The sequence below is a fragment of the Stegodyphus dumicola genome, chromosome 10, assembly GCF_044657685.1.
Source record: "Stegodyphus dumicola isolate Sdum_Otavi_A_Nest chromosome 10, ASM4465768v1".
Taxonomy (NCBI): domain Eukaryota; kingdom Metazoa; phylum Arthropoda; class Arachnida; order Araneae; family Eresidae; genus Stegodyphus; species Stegodyphus dumicola.
In genome coordinates this window covers 112651301-112673740 of record NC_140777.1, presented here as the reverse complement: position 1 = coordinate 112673740, position 22440 = coordinate 112651301, and the positions used below count along the sequence as shown (strand labels likewise).

Sequence of the window (22440 nt, the reverse complement as noted above, 5' to 3'; positions counted from 1 at the left end):
GATTACTGTTTACTTTTACAGAGCGTTAAGTGTTGCCATACTTTTTAATATTAACTATACTATTTATGTTTAGGCTGAAAATTGAAAAAATATCCGGAGAAGTTATAAAAATTATTCCAAATTTTTTGTTAATTTTTTACTGCTCTTCTGGCATGTTTTTCACAAAGTTTATACGGACTCTTAACAAACAAAATATACTAAATTAATGCAAAATAAAAAAAAATGTTTAATTGAATTATTCTTTGTTTTGAAGATAAGAATGACAATGATTTGTAACACAACTTAAAATGGAATTCTAAATTTTAAGACTTTTTCTTTTGGGAAGCTGGTAAAAGGTTATTTTTATGCATTTAAAATAGCGAAATTTGCGATTTCCATAATACAATCAGTATGATGTTTCTGACTGTATTATTTCAGAGGTCAAATTAAGAGCTGTATTAACGATTAAGCAACTAATTAATTCCGATTCGTTTGCAAGTCGGAGGCTTATTAGTTTTATTATGAGGTATTTGATTGTTTACCGAACTTGATAAATTAAAATGTTGGATTTTCAACTTAAAAATTTGTTTGATATTGATATTTCCAAGTATTAACACTGGTCATCATGGGGTCATCAGTGACAGACATCTGGTTATTTTAGTAGCGCTGTGGAGGTCATAGACTGATCTTTTGATCGATGTGTGACAGCAGAAAAACTTTGAAGTTCCAACACTGCTTGAACAGCATAACATTTCTAAACAAAATAAAGAAAACATAATGTTAGCAACTTACCTAAGTTATCTGCATCAATGACAAACTGTCCTTTCCATTCAACCTACAGTTAACTGCTTCAGGTCTGCGCACAATTCGTCCTACTTATATGGAGCAAGAGACGACTTTAGAGAAAAACATCTTGAAATATTCACAAAGCAAGTATTAAGGACAGAACTGTTGCTAACTTCTCTTAATGCCATCGAGTCTTCCTTCAGATTAGTAGTTTCCTGAAATAGAACACGATAATCATTCTTTCTTAAATGGCTTTACAGTTGTCACTTTGGGTGAGCGTTTGGGAATTCTTCAAACATCAGTCGCAAATTACTGATAAATCCTGTTTACAAAGTAACTTTCTGAAAAGCATCGTTTGCTTCTTACGAAAGCACAAATGAGTGCTATCCAAAGGAATTTTGCATGGCATGTAATGCAATATTTTGAGTTTCAACTAAATGGTTTTGAAACATCATTATTTACCTTAGACTCACTTATTTATTAAAACTATACCGAATGGTAAAAAGAATAATATATAGCTCATCTTCTGCATTTTCTTTCTTATAATTAAAACACTCTACTTTTTGCATTGTTCGAATCAAGGAAGTGATATGTGGTATTCTTTTAAAGGATTAGTCAAAGAAATAATAAAATAACAGTGAGTTTCAGTAAAGGTTCCTTACTTCATTTGTAGCCCTATAGCAGCCACTTGTATAGGAAGATTTTAAGGGAAAATTTGTGCAATACAAAATAAGAAACAAAAACAGTACTTTACGTCAATAAATCATTAAAGTAAGCTAAAAATAACCGATTAAAGAAAGACTATCATGCATGCAGAGCTAAGACATCTTTTAAAAATTGAAGAAACTAATAAGGATCATTAAATTGCTTATGCGGTCCTTCTGTTTATTAACAACATGCTGCAGTTCCTCTGCTTATTATTCTCAGGAACTAGGGAGCCTTAATAAGCTAGATAAGAAAACTAAGCTTCTGGGGAATCTCCGAGAACGGAAAAGTGAAGTTGTGTTGTGTTGTGTTGTTGTGACTAATCCCGCTGGTCTGACTTCATCAGGACAAGCCCACGAAATATATCGTGACAAAGAGTACAAGATTACGTCTGTCGTTGGAAAGAGCCTTCGACACTATATAAATGACAACATGATTTTGCTCAGTTCCCCCCTAATTTTGAGACAGAGCATGCCGGGGGATGGGTCCGAGAGTCTACCACCCTTACCACCAAACCACACTAGAAGACTTTCGGCTCACCATACATTAAGGGTGCTAGCATGCCGCAAAGAAGCTATACATTTGCAAACATTCATGCCTTCTCCAAGATTGGAATCCGGGCCTTTCGGTGCAATAGTCAGAGTCACTAACCACTGTGTCTTTGGGCGGAAGAAAGTAAGATAAAGGTGGGAAAACCATCGTCTTTTGTACTGAAAGTGGGCAAAACAAATGGAAAGCAACGAGGGACAAAAGTCACGCCAAATAAACGGCAGTAGTCTAAATTAAGTTTCGAAATTGTGGCCTCTAGGCATATGGGTAGTAAATGGTCTGACCATTTATCTCCTGGATGAAGGAACTAAATTAACACTCCTGCCTTTCATATTCTAGGATAGAAAAATAGTTACCCGGTTTGTTTCTACTTCTTTTATGAACACTGATACTATAAAATATTCAGATGTATCATGCAAAATAGCTGATGTGCCAACAGCAGAGCAAACAGAATTTGAGTTTTGTATTTCTATCGGCTAGAACTGTTAGATATCAAAAATAAAAATAATGGTTAAATAATAAGGTATAGGTATAGGTAACGGGGAGCACGGGCACTGTCCCTTTACCATAATGGTTAATCGGTATTGCACCGTGCCCACCACTGTCTAGAGCCAATGTGTAGGAGCCACATTTGCGCCCAGCACCAAAAGCCGAGGCCCGACGCTCGGACCATCCAGAGGGCAGTCAAACTGATCAAAAGCGCCCTCCACACAACGCTCACCCAACCGCCCAGGCATTAGTACATATGATAGCAAATACTGAGATTCTCTGACGATTATAATACAATGTGCAATTGGTACATAATGAAATTGCAATTATAAATATACTGCATAATACAAGTCCAATAGTACAATATCAATGTAAAAAGTAAGATATAATTACAAATGCAAATATTTCGTGAACCGTAAGTGCAAAATAATAGTAAGTTAAAGGACTACTGCTTCAAATATTAGTACATATGATAACAATACTGAAATTCTCTGACAATTATAATACAATGATCAATTGGTACATTGGTTTATTTATTTATGGCAAAGCACACTAGGGCTATCTGCCTAAGGGGATGAATGCCTTCGTGGAGGACTTTCTAAGAATTAGAAAGTAAGACTATAGCACTTAATTTAGAATATGTCCGGTTTTTTAACACATAATCTTCCTTACAATGCCCAATATTCAGAACCAAGCTGAGAAAAATTAAGACTTTATAGAAGAAATACATAAAATTTAAAGTCTTGTTTTGGTTAATATAGGTTGGCCCGATAAATACAAAATAATAACTAAATGTCAACTTATTTACTTGCAATCCAACTTCAAGTTTATGAAAGTGCAGAATTCTAAAAATAAGAGCAGAATTTACTTAATTTTAGTGAAACTTACAAGGAACATTTTAGTCGCTGCGCAAGTTTCTTAATAAGTTCTAACATTATTTTTAAAAACATATTTGAGGATCACATTTAAGTTTTTTTGAAAAAGCTGCTGTAATTTCTGTAAGACATGCTGTATGGAATACTGATTTACAAGTTTGACATTTTTTAAATATCTTTCTGTGAAAATATTCATCACTTTTGTAAAATCCCCGTCAAATTACATTTTAAATTTTAGATTTTCTCCTGAAATCAAAATAAATTAGCAGTTCCCATTAATTCAAATGTGAAGACTCGGGGCTTGAAAAATATCTGACAATTAATAATGACTCTTTAGTTGCAGGGACAATAAATGATCAGGAAATTTGAAACACTGAACAACCACCTGAAGGCGAATACCTATTAGATGGCCCACTTTCTTTCATTGAGCATTTTTTTTCATTTAGTAACTTTTGGTTTTGAAATTTTTTTAAGCTTAGGACATTTGATAGCATGTGTAAGAATAATACTTAGAGTTAACGAGAATGCGTTATATTATAAAAGTAATAAATTGTTTTACGTTCTTCATTAAATGTTTTCTTTTATCTCTCATTTGTTATCTGTATTTTTTTCCCTATCGTTGGAAGGAAGTATTAAGATTTAAGGAATAAATAAAGTAATATATGTGATTCTTTTCCCTCTTATTAAAGTATCTAAGTGAGAAAATTATGAAGACTGCAATTTTCGTATTACTGAAATCCCATAAATGACTTAAACATCTGTTTTATATAGTTTAATATTTTAGTAACTGGGTAACGAATTATCAAAACGTAACTGGTAACACGCAACAAAAATAAGGATAAATTAGAAACTTTAACTGTACACTTTATAAGGTACTTCTCCCGCCTTCTAATCATGCTTTCGTGGTGTGGTGGTCTGTGCGCTGGACGCGGATTCCAGAGTTCCGTGGTTCAATTCCCGAAGAAGAAGTTGCTCATTTTTCATCACTCCTGCTTCCAAAAAATACCTAATGTCTCTACAACTTAAGCTGGCTATATAATGATTGCGTAACTGAGAACGATTCGCAGACACACATCAGGAGTAATAGTTGTTTGCTAAATCAGAATGGAACATGTTATAGCTTAGGTATAAATGTAGCAACCATTTTCATTAATCCTTAAGTTTAGATTCAGATTGTGAGCTTGAACACAATGGATGGCAACTTTGGAGATAACTGATAAATTAATGCATCTAGAATTAGCTTCAAAAACTTTTATTGTAAAAATAGGATGTTTTAAAGATTATTCCATGTACTATAAGGAAACACCTGCGTACAAACGTAGTTAAACTGTTAGTGAAACTAACCATGCAATTTGAATTTATAATGTTATTTGTTTTTGTTCCGATTTTTTTCCTAACTTTATTAAGTAACACGAAAACGGAAGCATGATATTGATATTAATTCAATTTTAAGAATATAAACTTAAAATTTTGCACTTTAAACGGACATCCAAGATGAAGTTTTACAGCAGTGGTCTTCAAAATGTATTCTGCAGCCGTATGCGTACTCAAGCAACTTTTCTAGGAGTTCCACGGGTCAAAATCAAAATTCAAAGGAATTTTTGAATAACGCTTAATATTGATTATAAAACAACTCGTAAAATTAACCAATTATTAACCAATTAAATATTTTTTTTTCTTCTGTCATCAGTGTTACCTAAAATAATGGAAACTAAAGCTGTTTTTATGAGTAAAACTGTGAAGTAATGATCTTTTCCTTTTTCACATGGCCCACCAGCGGCCGAGCGGAATGACGCTGAACACTGGTAGTTTGGTCCGAGGTTCGAATCACGCGAACGGGCTGGCTGCATGGGCGTTTTCGGGGTTTTCCCTATGTGTAACGTGTATACGAGCCAGTTTCCCTTAGAAAGTCCTCCACGAAGGCACCCCTCCCTTTAGGCAGATAACCCTCGTGTGCTTTGCCATAATTAAATAATCCAATCCAATTCTTTTTCACATAAAATACAAGCAATACTGATGCATTTTCATGTTTCCTAGCAGCTATTTTTTGTAATGAGCATAATGGTTTCATAAAAAAAAATATGATAGTTTTAGGAATTCCTAAAAAATAGCATAGCTTTAGAAGTTCGTCAAGTCGACCTTGTTTAAAAATCACTGTTCTGATAAAAATGCTTCATAAAATATTGAGGATAAAGAAAGTAATCATATTAGTCTAAATGGTGATAGAGATTTGAAAGAATGCTATAAAAAGTTATAAAAATGAAGGTTATTAGGAACCGAGAAACACAAAAAAATTATGTTGATGTTTTTTTATTGTATTTGAAATGATCAAAATTATCTAAATGATATTGTTACGAAATGTACAGGTGAGATAGCTTCCCCGCAAAGTAGTTTTAGGGTTGCCATAAAATGGCAAAGGAAGGCATGGTTGCCAGATTTGGCGACAAAATTGGCGATATACCATGGACGGATGGAGAACCTTTTGGAACGAATTCTTACCGGTTTAGCCCAGAATGTTCTCGAACACAAGCCGAAAGCTATATAAATCCTGCTGGTCCACAGTCAGTGTGTGTGCCTCGTCTAGCGAGCTGATAGTCAGTCATTGAGCGAGTGTCTCGAAGTCTAGCGCCGAGTTGGTCGTCGAGTGCTTCGAGAGACTCTAGTGCATCGCGAATTAGTGCATCGTCGAGTTTTGTCTTAGACTGTGCTAAGTCGAGAGTTATACTCTTGTGTATCGTCGAGTGCATCGCTTGGAGAGTCTCGAGAGTACGTGGAGTTCCGAGAACGACTGAACCGAAGAGTTGGAAGCTGTACTCGGGTGCACAAGAGTCAGCGTGTTTATAACAGGCGTAAGTGCGAAGAATGTGATATTTAATAAATAAAGTTAACACACAAAACGTTATTAATAAAAAAGCAAAAAAAAAAAAAAAAAGTTTTGCAAATCGTCTTACTAAGGAAACTGAATAATGTAATTATAAACTTAGAAAAGACTAAAAAAAAAAAAAATAGAAAAAGGTATGCCAATGCTTAATACTGCACTGGATATTCTAAATATATGCTGCTTTTTAATTTTTTGAAATTTTGCTGTTGAACTGTATATCTCGTAAGTGCAATGGTGCTTAATAATAAAGGTAAAAAGACAAAAAGAAATGGGTTAGCACGAGTGAGTGTAATAGCAGACTAGTAGACTGCGAACTTAGCGAGAGCATAAAAAAAATCTTAATAAATCCTTTTGGGCGATTGTTAGTATCTGAACCTTTCAGTTTTTTTATTATTATTATTTTCTTTATTTCTTGTTTAAAAAATAATTTTCGACAAGTAACGAAATCTAACTTTTAATGCGGTCTCCCGGTTCCTATACTAATATTTGGGAAAGTTTTATACTCGTTATAAAAACAAATTGTAAGAAGCTTGACTTCCTTGCGATAAAACAAGACCAGGATATTTAATTTCAAAAATCTGCAATCCTTAATATCATTTCAGCTTGCTTAGAAAGATCAATTAAGCTGGAAAAATTCGAGGAAATAAGTTTAAATAAAATGCAGCAAAAAAATGTGCGTAACTTATAGGTCGTAGAAGGGAATCATATAGTATACACATCAGAGTTTTATAAAAAAAATATATACACATACAATGCGCATGAAAATTGATAATTTGGATCATCCGTGACCTGCTATCTCAGTATTAGCCTGGATAATCCAGAGCATACTGTAGTAGCATGATCGGTTTGGCATCTGAAGTTGACATTGCAAACATTTCTTTTTCAAAACGGAAGAAAACAAAGATCTTTATGAACATCTTTTCCTGCAGTCTGAAGCATAAAAGTAAAACAAGCCTAAAATTTCACTCGGATACTGAGTTATTATACAGGCATAAGCTATCTTGGGTAGCTCTTTCCTGTAACCTCATACTATAGTCCCATAGTCCTAGTGTGGGGAGTGACGAAAGTGATGAGTCCTTATTTGCACTCTTAAGAAGTGTTTCGCGAAATTATTTTAAAAACACTTTTCGCAGTCGTTGCCTTTTTTATAAAATTATACAGATGTAGTGGTATTTATAAGTGGGATTCAATATTCGCATTAAAACTATTATGCTTATATGTGTTTTTTCTTAATAAATGTAATTTTATCAGACACAATAGTATATGATGTATATTATGTTGGCTAATATATATTATTTCTCATACGCAACTATTGGCATAATTTTTGTACTGAGCGATCCGTAATATTTCTTTGCTAAGCCACTCAGTCGGGAACTTCCAGAAGTTTGAGCAGCTATAATTATGGAGTGTTTGAAGTTATGCTGCTTCTCTTAATATTACTTGGAAAATCAGCATTATTTTTTAATTTACCATTAGACAAAACACAGCCTTATATTGTTATAAAATATAAATATCAATCATAAGTTGAATTTTCAGTACAAAGGGGCAATTTGCCCAGGGCTGTTAATTTCGTTTTGGCATTTTGCGTCGATTCACGGTAAGCGTTGTTTCACTTTTCAAATTGCTGCCACCAAATATTATAGCCCTATATTATGTATTATATTTAAAGAAATTAATGAAGAATCTGCATGAATGTATGTATGTTTCTCGCACTGTGATAAAAAACGGCAACTAGAGCCATCAAAATTTGAATAACGTAATCTTCCATAGAATATGGGTATATAAAAGTCCTAATTCGAATTTGAAATTTGTTTTATTATCGATTTCCTATTTTGTAACACTTCAACTAGTTTTTGATTAAAAAAACTAAACTATTTCAAAGAGAGCAATGGCAACACTGTACGGGGAGGGGGGGATTGTTTTATCTCCAGCGCGCAAGACAGAAATTCTAAAGATATGCTCATTTTAAAATTATTTTGCCATATTGTTGTTGAACTGAATTTTATGGTTTGAGCACGTGGAACATGATATTTAATAAATAAAGGTAACACACAAAAAGTTAAAATTACCCTTTGGATGTAATTTAAAATCTGAAACGTTTCAGACTTTTTTTTTTATTAATTTAGATTTAAGTTTGAAAATCATTAGTTGATAAATGATTTAGCTGAAAATCTTCCTCTTTTCAATTTGCAAGTTGCCATTCGTTTATCAGAAATGTTGTTGTAATACAGTTTCATTATATCTGAGAAATGTTCTTTGTGTTATTATGTAATTTATATATCATATTTAATATTTCCAATAATCAGAAACAAGCTTGTGATTTCATTATATTTTATTCTAATAAAATTTCTTCCGGTTGGCATCACTTATCACTGGAACTTCAATCAAAATACAAAACGATCCAACTAAATTTAGTTGGTGTGAGTGATTGAAGTTGCCTTTTAATACTGCTATTTAGTTTGAATTTGAACGCGAGGTAGGTTACTATTAAATTCCCTAAAAGTCGATTTCTAAATTTTGTAAAAATATCGAAATTTATAACTAGTTTTCATAAACATTTCTAAATTTAAAATTTTTAAATTTTCAGCTATTATGGATATCATATTTTATTGGTAAGTTTAAATGTTTGTATAAATCTGAAATTCTGAGCTATTGCTCAGTTATAAATTCAAAATTAATAATATAAGATATATAGTGAAAAGTTTACCATATTTCTTGAAAGTAAACTGTAGACGAAAAAGAAAGAAATGAAACATTTTGGAGTGTGCAGTAAAATATTTATATATTTTAATTTTGTCATTCATAGTTTCCACAACTGATTTCCTTCAAAAGATTGTGCCTCTCTTCATCCCCTAAAATGCAATCTTCTAGTTTTAATTTTCAAAGTTTTTAACAGAATATAACAGCTGTCATGATTTAAAAAACTAATAATGCAAGCTTTAATTGGGTTTTCAAATAAAAAGCAAATTAGCCCTCTTTGTGTGAAGCAAGAAGTTTGTATTAAATTAAATCTAAGTTTTGCTTGACCAAAAGAATCCATTGCTGAGCAGGAAAACCTTAAAAATCTTACGTTTCTTTTTCTATGCTAAGTGTCTTAAAATTCAAAAACCTTTTACTTTTCTCTACTTTTAACTGTAAAAATGTGAAAACATCCTATATATTTAAATTATAATCACTTGTATTTTACTTACAGTAAGGAAAACAGTTAATCATTACCACTTTAGTAAACATAATAGCCAGTTTTTAAAAGCTCATTTCCCAATATTGTAAACTTGTACTACGAACGACAATCTTTGCTTGCTTTTTCATTCCCCGACTTAGGTAGTTCCTCGTTAAAGCGGCTTTGGTAGCCAAAATTACTATAATTTTTTTGCCTTCTTGAATAAGATCAACCAACACGGTCACGTCCTTGGGTCCTTGGCTCGTAAAGTCCAGTTTTCCATAAGTGCGATATGTACATGTCTCTTACATGACTCTGTAGTCGGCGAATAAAATGACTTTAAATCAAAGAATTTGAAATGGGAATCTCCTTCATATTCTTTGCTTTGAATGACATCTATGATGCAGTGACGTACTGTCTCCAACGTCGGAAAAAAGACAGGTTTGACCCTGAAAGAAAACTTCATTTCTTCTGACCTTGGTATAAGCCTTTGGTGACATATAAAATCATCAAGTTACTGAATGGGCGATTACGTTCGTCAGTTTTGACATCTAAGAGTGGTTTTTATTTGTGCTGCATGTTATAGTACATTGCAGTTTGATTGATTAACATTCAGTTCTGTACGAGTTTTGTCTTTCTATAGACAATTTTAAAATCTATAAGTAGTGAAATATGGTACTTCACTTTATTGCTAAAATAGGCCAGCAGCAGCCGAGGGGTAAGGTCACTGAACAGTGGTAATTTGATCCGAAGTTCCAATCCCAGGGAACGGGTTAGCTGCTCGGGTGTTTTTGTAATTTCCCCATGTACGTGGAAAAGTCTTCCATGGGGCATCCCTCGCTTTGCAGATACTATTATGTGCCTCGCTGTAATCAATTAAAAGATTTACTAGGAAAAGAAACTTTCAGTATTGAATAGATTTGCCAATAATCATCAAATCCAGCCTCATGTTTCCAGTTAAGATTTTAATTTCTACTAAGAGATTTGGTGTCAAATTGGATTAAAGTATTTGCCTTCTTCTTTATTAAAGCAGTAAATTTTTAAATCGCCCTTTAAGTCCAAGTAATAAAATATTCTAGTTAAAAGAAATAGAAATAATCGTATGCTCAAAAGTAAAAGCATGCAAGCAGTCTTATTTGGGATTGGAAGCAAACGCAGGTTTGCTGGCCATCCGAAAGGCAACACCATGAAGGAAGCATCCGAATAGAAGAAGACTTGCGTCATGTGTATATCCCTGCGATGAAATATACAAATGATAACGATTTCAGCGCACGCGCACATCATGGACAATTGAAGCCCTTCTTACAATCCGTATATAACCGCAGGAATGATTGCCGTTTTGAATAACGTGAATTAGTCTTTCTCAGCTATCTTGTGTGTGCAACTTCAGTATGCTTCGTAGAAAAACAAGAACATCTTTCGAACACATTTCTGAGCTCGACCAACGCATAGTCGTTGCAGAGAGAGATTGTGGATTATCCTTCTGAGAAATCGATCATCGTGTCGAACGTAACCAAGCAACAGTTATGCGAATATGGAATCTGTGGATGATTTGGTTTGGTTTATTTAATTAATGGCAAAGCACTCGAGAACTATCTGCCTAACGGGAGGGATGCCTTCTTGGAGGATGTTTTAAGGGAAACTGGAGGGGGTATATACGTTACGCGTGTGGAAAACCAAGGAAACGCCCATGCAGACAGCTCTTTCGCTGGAATTCGAACCCGGACCGAACTACTCGTGTTCAGGGACTTTACCGCTCAGCCGCTGCTGGGCGGAATCTGTGAATGCATAAAGTCCCTATCACATATGCTTCCGCTACGCGGGAGTATACTTCGAAAGGGACATTTCTCAGAACTCACACATTTCCAGGAGACCCACGTAGCTAGGTTACCATTTTCAGTTACTACAAAAACTTGAACGCTAAACAATAATTGATTATCGCTCAGATTGCGATAGCGTGATCCTTCAGAAACGGCTTTCAGCGGTGCTTTTTCTTATAAGAATCCTCCCGTTTCAACCAATTCTATCAGAATCTCGTTTCTCAGAAAAGTACCATCTAGCAGGGACCATCGCTAGATGTGATAACCCCTAAAGAGACGACTGACGGACAAGGAGTCATTACAACTTTCTCGAAGCACCACTCCGCGGGACACAGGATTATTGTGTGCATGCCACTGATGGAGCTCGCTGCCACACCGCAGCTATATCACAACGAATGCAGTCTGTACTGCAACAGTCTGTGTCTAGGCGTCCGTTGCTTCGCTTACCTTTGCGTTTGCAGTGGGGCACTGAATGGCTGAGATGAACATCTGAATGATATGACATTGTGTTTTCGGATGAATGAAGCTTCTGCCAACAGTACATGATGGCCAGATTAAAGTTCGGAGGCTTGCCTGTGGCCACATTTCAACAGGACAATGCACGATCAATCGTTTTGCACAGTATTTAAGCTGTCTTTTTAACGAACCATATTGCATGATACCCTGACCTGCCGGTTCTTCAGATCTAACGCCCATGAGCATGTTCAGCCAATGACTGGAGAAAGCCTAGCGCAGCTTGTGGATCCCACAAGTTATTGATTATTATTGCATGTTATTATCGATCCCGCACATTTTGTCTTCGTGTAGCATGGGCTATCATTCTCCAACGACACATCTAAATTCTCTTTCACTCTATGTCGCGGCATGTAGCGACGATTATTGACAAACATGGAAGGAACTCTCATTATTGATTTTTCTCGTATTCCTCACCTCAAAATAGGCTGTATTTCAAAATAGCTATCATTGATACGTATAATCTCTGAAATAAATTTGGTTTTGGTATCTCTTGTGCTTTTTCATGCTGCATTTTGGATCCCCAGTAGTGTAGAACGTAACAACAATCTCTCTCTCTCTCTCTCTCTCTCTCTATATATATATATATATATATACACTTTTCGTGTTCTTATTTATACATAAATTACAGAGTTTTAGCACCACTTAACAAAGAGCAAGAAACTACCAGACAAACTCTTTAGCAAATCATTTGAAAGCCTTTCTGAAGTTGTTTTATTGATGAGAATTACATTATGTTCTTATACAGAATAACTCTAAATCATTTATGAAAGGATTTCCAAAATTTAAACTTATAAATATTTTTCATGGGTTTAGAAAATTTTAAAAAATTCTAATTTTACTTAAGATCATTCACCAGAAAAGAAGTAATATGTAATATATTTAAAGATCTTCACCATTTCCCTGATTTGAACTTAAACCCAGTTAACATACAGAATTGGCATGTACTCTTCTTGTAAGCTACCTATCAATAATCGATTATCTCTGATATCTTGCAGATATTTTGGGAAATTTCTATTTTACAAAAGACTCAAGTGACTTGTCTACCTTTAATCTTGACAAGGATCGAGCCGCAGGATATTTTAAGAAATTATCGTTTTTTATTGTGTTTTTGCATTAACCGACACAATATTTTATCTCTACATTCTCGAATAACTCATTTCAAAATCTACCAACCATATCTAATTAATCCACTAATAGTATATAGAGGCGAAATGCGGTACTTGTCTTTTGTCATGCTAAATGCAGTCTTGTTGAGATTGTCCTGCCGCATTTTCGCATTAGCGGAAAACAAATTTTTATCGATTTGCGCATGTACGAGAAGCAAACTGTTAACGATTTAAACTGATTCTTCACAATTGCTTTGTGTCAGTACAGCGGTTTTTCATTGTAAAATATTGGTCAATGGAGGCATTTCGTGATTTCATTTGGAGGTACGAGTTCGGAATCAGAATTTGACCACAATGAGGAATGAGTTCAATGTTTGTAAGCGCGTTCGCGTATGTGTATGTTGGGAGGGGCGAGGGGTTTCAAAAGGGAAAATAATAGCTAATATAGTATTCTCTAGCAGTGGTTTTAGCCCTCTAAATTCCAGCAAAAGTTTCGTGGATTACCAAGTTGTTATTTATGTAACATAAAACTACACCCAGTTGCTCATAATCGGAAATATCTTGAGTTTCGTCAACCATTACAGAGAAATAACACGACTCTTTTATTTTATTTTGAATATAGTTACAGATTTGAGATTTGCATAAATTAATAATATAATTTTCATGATTCCTTGTGTACATAATTATAGGATTTCTATTTATTTTTTTAAAAAATTTTAATTAATGGGCTGTCTTTAGCTTTTAAATCCATTAATTCCAAAAAAAATTGCCTCTATTGTCAAAACTTATTTTTTCATCATGTCCTCTCAAAGCAATTCCTTGACCTGCACAAAAAAAAATGAGTTTCACAGAATTTTTCCAAATATTTGCGGTTTTCATCAGCTTGTTTTGAATACAGCTTATCAAGCTTAGTACATATGGAACGCGATGATAAACTTTCCGTAAAACTTACCAAACAACATTTTGAGTTTTTAAGAGAATCGTAGGATTCATGAGATTTAAATTTCTGAACTACCTTCGACCAGTTACTAAACCCTTTAATTGTAAATGTAGATTCAGTATATCCTTTATTAGAACCTGAAAACGCTCTGCACCAAAAACAAAACAATTTATTTGCTGAAGGACTATATTCTAACCATGTGCACGCATTATACCACTCTTCTCTAAACTTACGATTTCTTTTATCGAATGGGAAAATAGAAAGTTCAGGTTGATAAGGACCTAAAGTTGCCTTTCTATTGGCACTTTAAGGACTATTAGCAGGGTCGCCTTCATGAATTGCAGGAAAAATTATAGAACTTGCTTGATAATCTTGAGATGCCACAATTTTTAATTCATTATCATCCGTCCTCTCTTGATTGAACTCCTTGTGGATTTCCTCCAAAGATTCATTAATATTTAACATTAATATTCATATTTATATTAAAGATCACATTAATATTTTCAACTATATTAAGAGTTTATGTGAAAATGTCCCGAGTTGTCAAACGACGCTAGTTAGAGCTCATGACTGATGAAGTTAAAGAAAGAAAGCACTTTTTAAGAGAAAGGGATCATTGCAGCAAAATAATATTCGGCAGCAGCTTTTCTTAGCAATGGGGAAAGGAATTCGTTCCCAGCCCAATAAGGGTCAAGAGCCAGTTGCGCCCTTCCGTACTAGTAGCTTGGTGACTTCGCGCACTGGGGTGTCACTGCTAATAATGAAAGAAGATTTCTCCTTAGGATGCTATCTCAGGCAGTTGTGCATTCCTAAACTGGTCAAAAAGAGTAATAAGCCAAGAAGAATAGTTATTGTGAGTGAAGGAAGGGTGCCAGGGGAATTCTGGATAGGCTGTTGCGGTATTCTAGCAATTACGTCGTATTAAGTCGTTATGCTGTTGAAAAGGATGGCAGGGTGGCTGAACCCTTTTTGACATTTTTTATTCAAATATACAACCATTTTTCAAACTGGAAACGAAAAATAAAAAGAATTGAAATATGAAAATCATTTTTTCATCTTCTATTTCAAATCAATCATTTCTTCATTCTACGCACCCCAAAATTTGCCGCCTATGATATTGGTTATGCGTACTATTTCGGCACGGAATCAGAAATTTTTAAGTATTAAATTTATTACAATATAAAATTTTGTCAGCAATTTAATAAAAAAATAACATACATACTGGAATATTCATTATTTACAAGCATTTTAGGCGGCCATAGTTCATGAATTGCTCCTAATAATACTTCAAATAGATAATCACACCCTACTTGGTGCTTAAATATGAACTCTGCTAGATAGGACTTCTAGTGATGGCGACCCCCCCCCCATGCTTTTTGTTCCGCCTTTTCGCAGAATCCCTCAAGCGGAATTCCAGCTGTAGAATTTATAAAGTTATACTTATGGTTTACCGTAAACTGATTGGAAACCAGTTTTTTCGAGTTCTTCGGTTTTATAACCGTTCTAGCAATCTTTATCTACCAATGATTCCTCACTTACGTTTGCTATATGGTACTTTTACTAAGAAGCACTCATTTGTTGCAAATGCCATTTAAAATACACTGCTGTGGATTTTAACTATTTTTCCTTCCATGGAAAGTATTTGTCCACTTCCAAGATTTTACCGGTTTTTTTGCATTTTCTTGTCTGAATGTTTTGTCAGAAATTCCGATCAGACTACCCTCATGTAATTACTCCAGTCAACGACTGCTGTTTTCCCATGTTTAATTGCTTATCGTACAATCTAAATTGAGTGAGTTCCTCTCTCTAAAAATAAATAAACTGAGCCCTATAAGAAAGAAAAATTGTAATCCACTAAACTAATTCCCAGCATGAAGATCTTTCTTCTTTTCACAGCTGCTAACATTGCATAGCCAAATGATATGTGTTCGTACATATAATGGCATATTATGGACATTTTCACAAATTCTTTTCTTCGTAAAATACCTTTTTCTTGTAAAAAAATAGAAAATAATGGACATTGTAAATATTTATAATGCAAAACGGCCATAATATAAGAGCAAAATATTTCAGTAGCCGAAAAAATGTGAACTACGATCACGCACGAAAAACTGTTAAACCACCATATTTTAAAAGCTAAAATCTTCATCAGCCATAAAAACTAACCTATACTACGAGCACGCATCAAAGACCGTTACATTTTTAAAAAAGAATGGCAAAAGGACATAACCATATAGTATACAGAGAACGGTAACCACACATGTTTGTTTTTCGCTAACGCAGAAACGCGCCAAATCAAAATTCTTGTCAAAGCCGCTGTAGAAGGCAAGTATCCCTAATGCTATATACCAGCGGTTTTGAACCTTTTGACTAACGTGTATCATCTAAAAAAAATTTAAAACTTTTGTACCACCACTACATTTTACAATCATTATTTTTCAATTTCTCAATAGCAATGTTAAAAAAATATATACTTTGCTATTTGCACAAACTATTGGCTATTTGTATTAAATATGCACACATAAAAAAATATTAAATTAAAAATTGGTTACCATTTTAGCTATCAGAATTTAAGTTATAATGTTTTAATTATAAATTTAGTACGAAATTTAGGCCTGTTTAAGAGATATCAACTTCTTTATCTGGTCTTATTTAACTTAGTTTTAACTCTAAGTTAGAATCCGCTTTTAATTTATTCTGTATTTATTTTTAAAATATAACATGGAAGAAAATCTTTGTTCACACAAATAGGTTGTACAAAATAACAAAATGCAAAAAGGCAATAAAAATATAATTGTTTTATTTGAGATGCCTTTAAATTCTTTTTTCGGTATATCCAAAAGTTAACGAGTGGGTTATTTTGAAATCTTCAGTTAGAATTCGATGACAAGAAATTTCTATCAACTGTTCTTTTTCTTCACGAGATTTTTTAATTTAATAGTTAAAAATACTTTATTTCTTTGCGTACTACCGGTTGAGAATCACTGCTATATACATCCCACACTGCAGTCCTAAACGTTTGAATGAAACTTTTGAAATGCAACATTTTCGTTGCGGGAATGACGTATCAGCACCATTCTTTCTCAAATAAGAATACAAATAGAGCATAGCAAAATTTGGAAAGTAACAATTGGTAGCCCAAAACTTATGAGAGATTCAATAAAGAAAGATATAAATTAGAATTGCAGAATTACTATATTAACTGGAAGTTAGAGTTAGTTTCATTTGAGAAAACTTTTTGACGCTGCAGAAAATTATTGTTCAAAGGAGACTGAACAAAACCATGTTACAAATAATCAGCAGTGTACTGACTGCATTTTTGTCTTAGGCTCACACATAGTAATAATTGAAGCAGAACAAAAGGACTAAGGATATTTGTATTTAAAAATAAAATCGGAATCGTTTTTATTCTGAGAACATTCAAACGGAAAGTTTTTCAAAGCAATTTATTTAACTGCTTTTTTATTATATGAATACTCATACCAATTTTTCGAGTAGAAAGCTCTATCCAAAATGCTTGGGTTTTTTAAAACATCAAAATGTCAGTTTTTTGTTAAAATTATAAAAGGAATTAATAGTATCTTTCTTTCTAGATTATAATTTTTCATAAACAAGTTTAAATATAAATCGGAAGAAATATTGTTTTAATTATTATTTACACTATTTTTAGCCGAATACGCAGTGCTTCAAAATCGTAATTTTTTTCGTTCCAGTTCAATCTAAAAAAAAAATATATTGGTTCAGTTCCGATTTTCGTTCCGTCAAAAATAACGGTTTTCGGTTCAGTTACGAATGAATAATTTTATTTTATGTATATTCTTATTTGTACTAAAAGTATAATTCATAAACAAAAAATGTAATTCTATCAAAATTTAGAAGGTTTTATTCTTGTTTATTGATACACTATGTGAATTGATACAATTAACCAGCATGTACGATGCGAGCGGTAAGGAGAGAACGGCAAGCATTGGCATTGTTATCCGTTATCAAAAAAAAATTGTATTTGACAATTAGGTTTATGATTATGTCGATTATGTGCTTCCTTATCGCTTAACCCTTACCCCTCACATCTTGCACTTGGCCTTGTAATAATAATATAAAAGAATTATTTATATATGTAACATATGAAAATTGCCTCTAATTATTAATATATCTTCTAACGTGGTAACGTGGTCTCTCTGAGGTTACTTCCGTTGTCCTGTAAAATAAATCTGGGTCACCTGTATAGGAATATTCCCTCATTCACTAACATACACCCAAACCGTTTTTACACGGTGTAAAAATACTCAGTTTATATTGTATATAGTAGAAAATGTTTTACACTCGTGGTCCGTCCAAGATTTCGTTCGTGTAGAATATGTCAGATTTCAACCTATTAGCAGAAAATAATTTTCGAAATTTCTGATATGCTGGCATGTAAGTCTTAATTTTAGGGTAATCTCCCATTTGATAGTTTCTTAAACTGCGCTTCTCAAAAAAAAAATTGTATTTAGCGATATTCTAAACCATAATCGAGTAAAAGTAAGCATTGAAAAAAGGAGGTTTTGGTATAGTTTATTATTTTATTCATTTAGTATGCTATCGAACAAATCATAGAAAAGATTTAAAATAAATACTGTAAAAATGTGCTATCAGTATACTGAACAAATAGATTTTAAAAATTAATACTCAGGTACTTACTATGTTATCAGTAATTCAATATCAGAAGAGAGAGCCGTATGAGGACTTGAGAAAAAGGTGGCCGCCACGGGTGCAACTGAGTTTGGGGCGCAAAACAAAGAATAGAGAGGCGGTTTAGAATTACACGTGATTTTTAATTCATTCTTTATTTGATTATTTACTTCTAGTTGACTATCGTACTTACTATTCATAAATTAACACCGATTGTTACAAGCCTTTTTACGTCTCCTGACCAATTAGACAGAGACACGTATTATTACGCGTACATCAACAATCCTTTTCTTTCTTAGGGCGGCGACGCACTGGATACTTCCAGCTGAGCAGCTGGTTTGTCTATCTAAGCAATCTATACAAACATCCATGGTTGATCGCATGCTGAGATGCGAAAAGTATAACTCAGACTGTTATTTTTTCTTAAAAAATCAACTCTAGTTCATTCAACTGAATTTAAATCTGTCTTCTACAAGTAGTTTGATGCGAAACTGAAACAGAGAAGTACTAGTGAACATCAAAACAGGAAATCCAAAATCAATGTACATGTAATGATGATAATTATATGGTTGACGTTAAATTAGAAAATATTGATTAGTTTTTTAATGTAACAAAATGACTGAAGGTATATCGAACCGAAATAAACTGATATTTTTTTCGGTTCAGATCCGGTTTTCGTTCCGAACAATATAACTGTTTTTTTCCTGTTTTCAATTTTCGGTTCAGTTCCGGTTCGAAGACCTGCAAATACGTTAGTCGAATACAGTTAACTTCATCTCCGAAAATGGGTGTTCCGTACACCTATGACCAATTAAAAAAATGTGCATTGTCGTTTGCTCAAACACTTCTTCAATATGAATTATTTCAAGCCTATTTGGAAACTTTTCTTGCTGTCCACCGCTATTTTCAACTGAAAAGAAAACTCTAGTTTTTTTCACAAGAAAAATGAATTTTACCACTTATAAATCTCCCTATGGATAGAGAGCTGATTCAGCTAATTATGTCTTTTATCACTACTAGAAAATTCGCTGTGGCTATTGGAAAGGACTTCTCCAGTTTACGCACCATGAATTCAGGCGTCCCACAGGGCTCCATTTTAAGGACCGTCCTGTATTTATTTTATGTTCATGACTTCCCTAGGTCTCATATTGACAGAAATCACTTTCTTGGGAGCTATGCGGACGATACGGCATTAGCTGTGAAGTCCGCAAACGCACACCATGCAATCAAAAAGTTACAGGAGCTTCTGCCAAAGGCAAAAAAAGTGGTGTACGACGTGGAAGATTGCTATTAATGCCAGCAAGTCGCAGTTATTAATGATAAGGAGGGAAAATACACAGTTGAATATTAATAGCAAGCTCTTCTTGTTCTCTAAAGAGATTCCTAGAGTCAGTAAGGCGAAATATTTAGGAGTAATGCTAAATGAAAGATTAAAATGGGGAGATCATACTACAGAGGTCAGAAGAAAAGTTTTCACTGTTGTAAATAGTCTCACCCCTATATTGGGTAATTATTCTAGCTTAGACCTCAGGAAAAAGAGGCTAGTATATATCACGACAATTAGGCCATTGATGCCGTGCACCAGGCGTCGTAGGCCTGGTGCACGGCTACAAAGGAGGACATAAAAAGACTTCGAATTATGCAAAACAAAGTCTTAAGGCTTATCACCCATGCTTGCTTTTTTGTGAACAATGCTACGCTGCACTGTGACTTAAAATTGGACACTATAGAAGAGCACCTGAATAAGATTAACAGGAAATTCTTCACGAAAGCTATGAAATGTGACCATATGCGTAATTTTGATATCTTTACCTACGAAACATTGAATGAGGACTCCAAACTGCGCCCATTTACGGCCCACCTTATCAGGGACCCACACTTTCCCACCTAGTGCCCACTTGTAAATAATGTAGATGTGTTTATTAGCATTCTTAATTTTGTATTTTACTCATTTACTGTACTGTGTATTTCTTGATAACTTCCTATTGGTTCCAGTAGTTTTATTCACATCTATTACTCTCATTTTATGACTCCCACTTAGTCACGCCTTTACTGGGCCTGTTACTTGTTAGTGAGCTCTTGCGTTGCTGGTCTTCCTACCCTTTATCCGTCTTTGCTCCTCCTTACGGTGGACATTATGTGAAGATAGTTCTATGTTATTGCGCCCATCTGGCATAAATTTGATTGAGCCAGATAAACTACTGATCGCAGTGGTATTCTGGCTATAAGTTATCAGTCAGTCAGTCAGTCAAGGCATTTTACCAAAAGAAAGAATTGAAATGGGCATAATATACAATTATATGTTGGAAAAGGTATCGTTTGGCGATGCAGCGCTAGCAGCTGTAAAAAGAAAAAGTGTCTTCGTGCTGAGAATTGGTTTAGTGGATCACAGTTTGCCTTTCTCAATGTTGCACACTCTACTGGAACCAATAGGGAGTTATAAATGCGTCGTAATCAACTCACAAAAGAACGTTTAAAGAACATTTTTAATGTAGTCTGAAGCTAAACATAACGTCACAACTTGTGCTACAGGTGAAATTTCCATCACTTGTAGATGTTCAACATAACATAACAAATATTTAAATTCAAACGCTGATAATGTAGCCTAGGATCATACATAAAATGGAATAAACTGGCTCAAATTATTTTAACGAGGCGCATTTAAAATATCGTCTAAAAAGAATGGTAAAGCCGGAATATCACTTTTAAGCAGAGTTGCCAAAAAACATACTGCTCGCGAAATACGATTGCCAGAAGCTGTCTAAATTAACGATTCAAAACCCTTAGCTTAAATATCTACAAAGCAATTTTTATTTTCTTGAGGACTATGGAAAGGAGAAGTTATAATAAAGACTTAAATCATAATAACTGGTTAATTAATTTAATGTACAAGGTAAGTAAGAGTCCCGAAAATTCGACTTCCGATATCTCGACAACGTTTTAGGAACTCTTTTAAGATATCTCTAGACCAAACAGAGCAAATGTTAATACATGCAATACACATAATTATTATTTATGCGATTATCTTTCCTGTTCCGCTCAAGGATTTGTTCTTTTTCTGTAATTTTTGCCGTTTTCGCTCAGTGCCATTGACTTTTGGAACTGCCTAACAAATTTCGAGATATGTTGTAATACGAGTATTTGGCAACGCTTCTTTCTGTTTGCTTCTTTCGAGGATATGAAGAAGTCAGGTAGCATGTGGCCCGGTCGCGGACACTTAGCCGACGGGACACACTTAACCGACACCAGTTAGCCGACAGGACATTTAGCCGACACGGACACTTAACCGACAGGTCATTTAGCCGACACGGACACTTAGCCAACAGGTCATTTAGCCGACAAGGACGCTTAGCTGACAGGGCATTTAGCCGACACGGACAGTTAGCCGTCAGAACATTTAGCTACGTTACACTTAACTGTCAAGACATTTAGTCAACACTAAGGCGACAGTGAAGTTTAGCTGACACGTACCCAATAATTATTCAAACTTACTATGGATTACAAAATTTCTCGATTTCTCCATAAGTTCAATATTTAAGTTATTTTTTTCACTATCAGTAAAATTCAGTTTTCATATAAGACTTTTTTAAATCGTGACACTTTGTTGCTAATAATTACACTGTGACGCATATCTGCTTGAGCATCCAAGCGATTTCTGAATTTTGTTTTGATTGAGAAAAGAGCACTAAATCCAGACTCACATAAGTGTGTCATCGCAAATGGATAGAGGATTAGTGGATTATTCAGTTATGGCAAAGCACACGAGGGCTATCTTCCTAAAGGGGAGGGATGCCTTCGTGGAGGACTTTCTAAGGGAAACTGGCGGCTCGTATACACGTTACACATGGGGAAAACCACGAAAACGCAATGCAGCCAGCCCGTTCACGGGATTCGAACCTCGGACCGAACTACCAGTGTTCAGCTTCTTTACCGCTCGGCTGCTGGTGGGCTCATCGCAAATGG

The 22440-nt window shown here is 34.3% G+C and overlaps 2 protein-coding genes across 5 annotated transcripts in view; one reads left to right on the top strand and one right to left on the bottom strand.

Annotated features, from left to right (window-relative positions):
• Positions 1 to 18606, bottom strand: part of LOC118180962 (uncharacterized) — a 41004-nt gene extending 22398 nt beyond the window's left edge. For all 4 annotated transcript variants that reach the window (XM_085826095.1, XM_085826096.1, XM_035350046.2 and 1 more), the window contains exons 1-2: positions 18487 to 18606; positions 772 to 980 (exon numbers count right to left, since the gene is read on the bottom strand). The gene's annotated coding sequence lies outside the window, so the exon portion shown is untranslated. The remainder of the gene's footprint in view (positions 1 to 771; positions 981 to 18486) is intronic.
• Positions 8747 to 22440, top strand: part of LOC118180961 (uncharacterized) — a 36511-nt gene continuing 22817 nt past the window's right edge. The window contains exon 1 of the mRNA XM_035350044.2: positions 8747 to 8876. Within this exon, the coding sequence (XP_035205935.1) occupies positions 8857 to 8876 (20 nt within the window). The 5' untranslated portion in view covers positions 8747 to 8856. The remainder of the gene's footprint in view (positions 8877 to 22440) is intronic.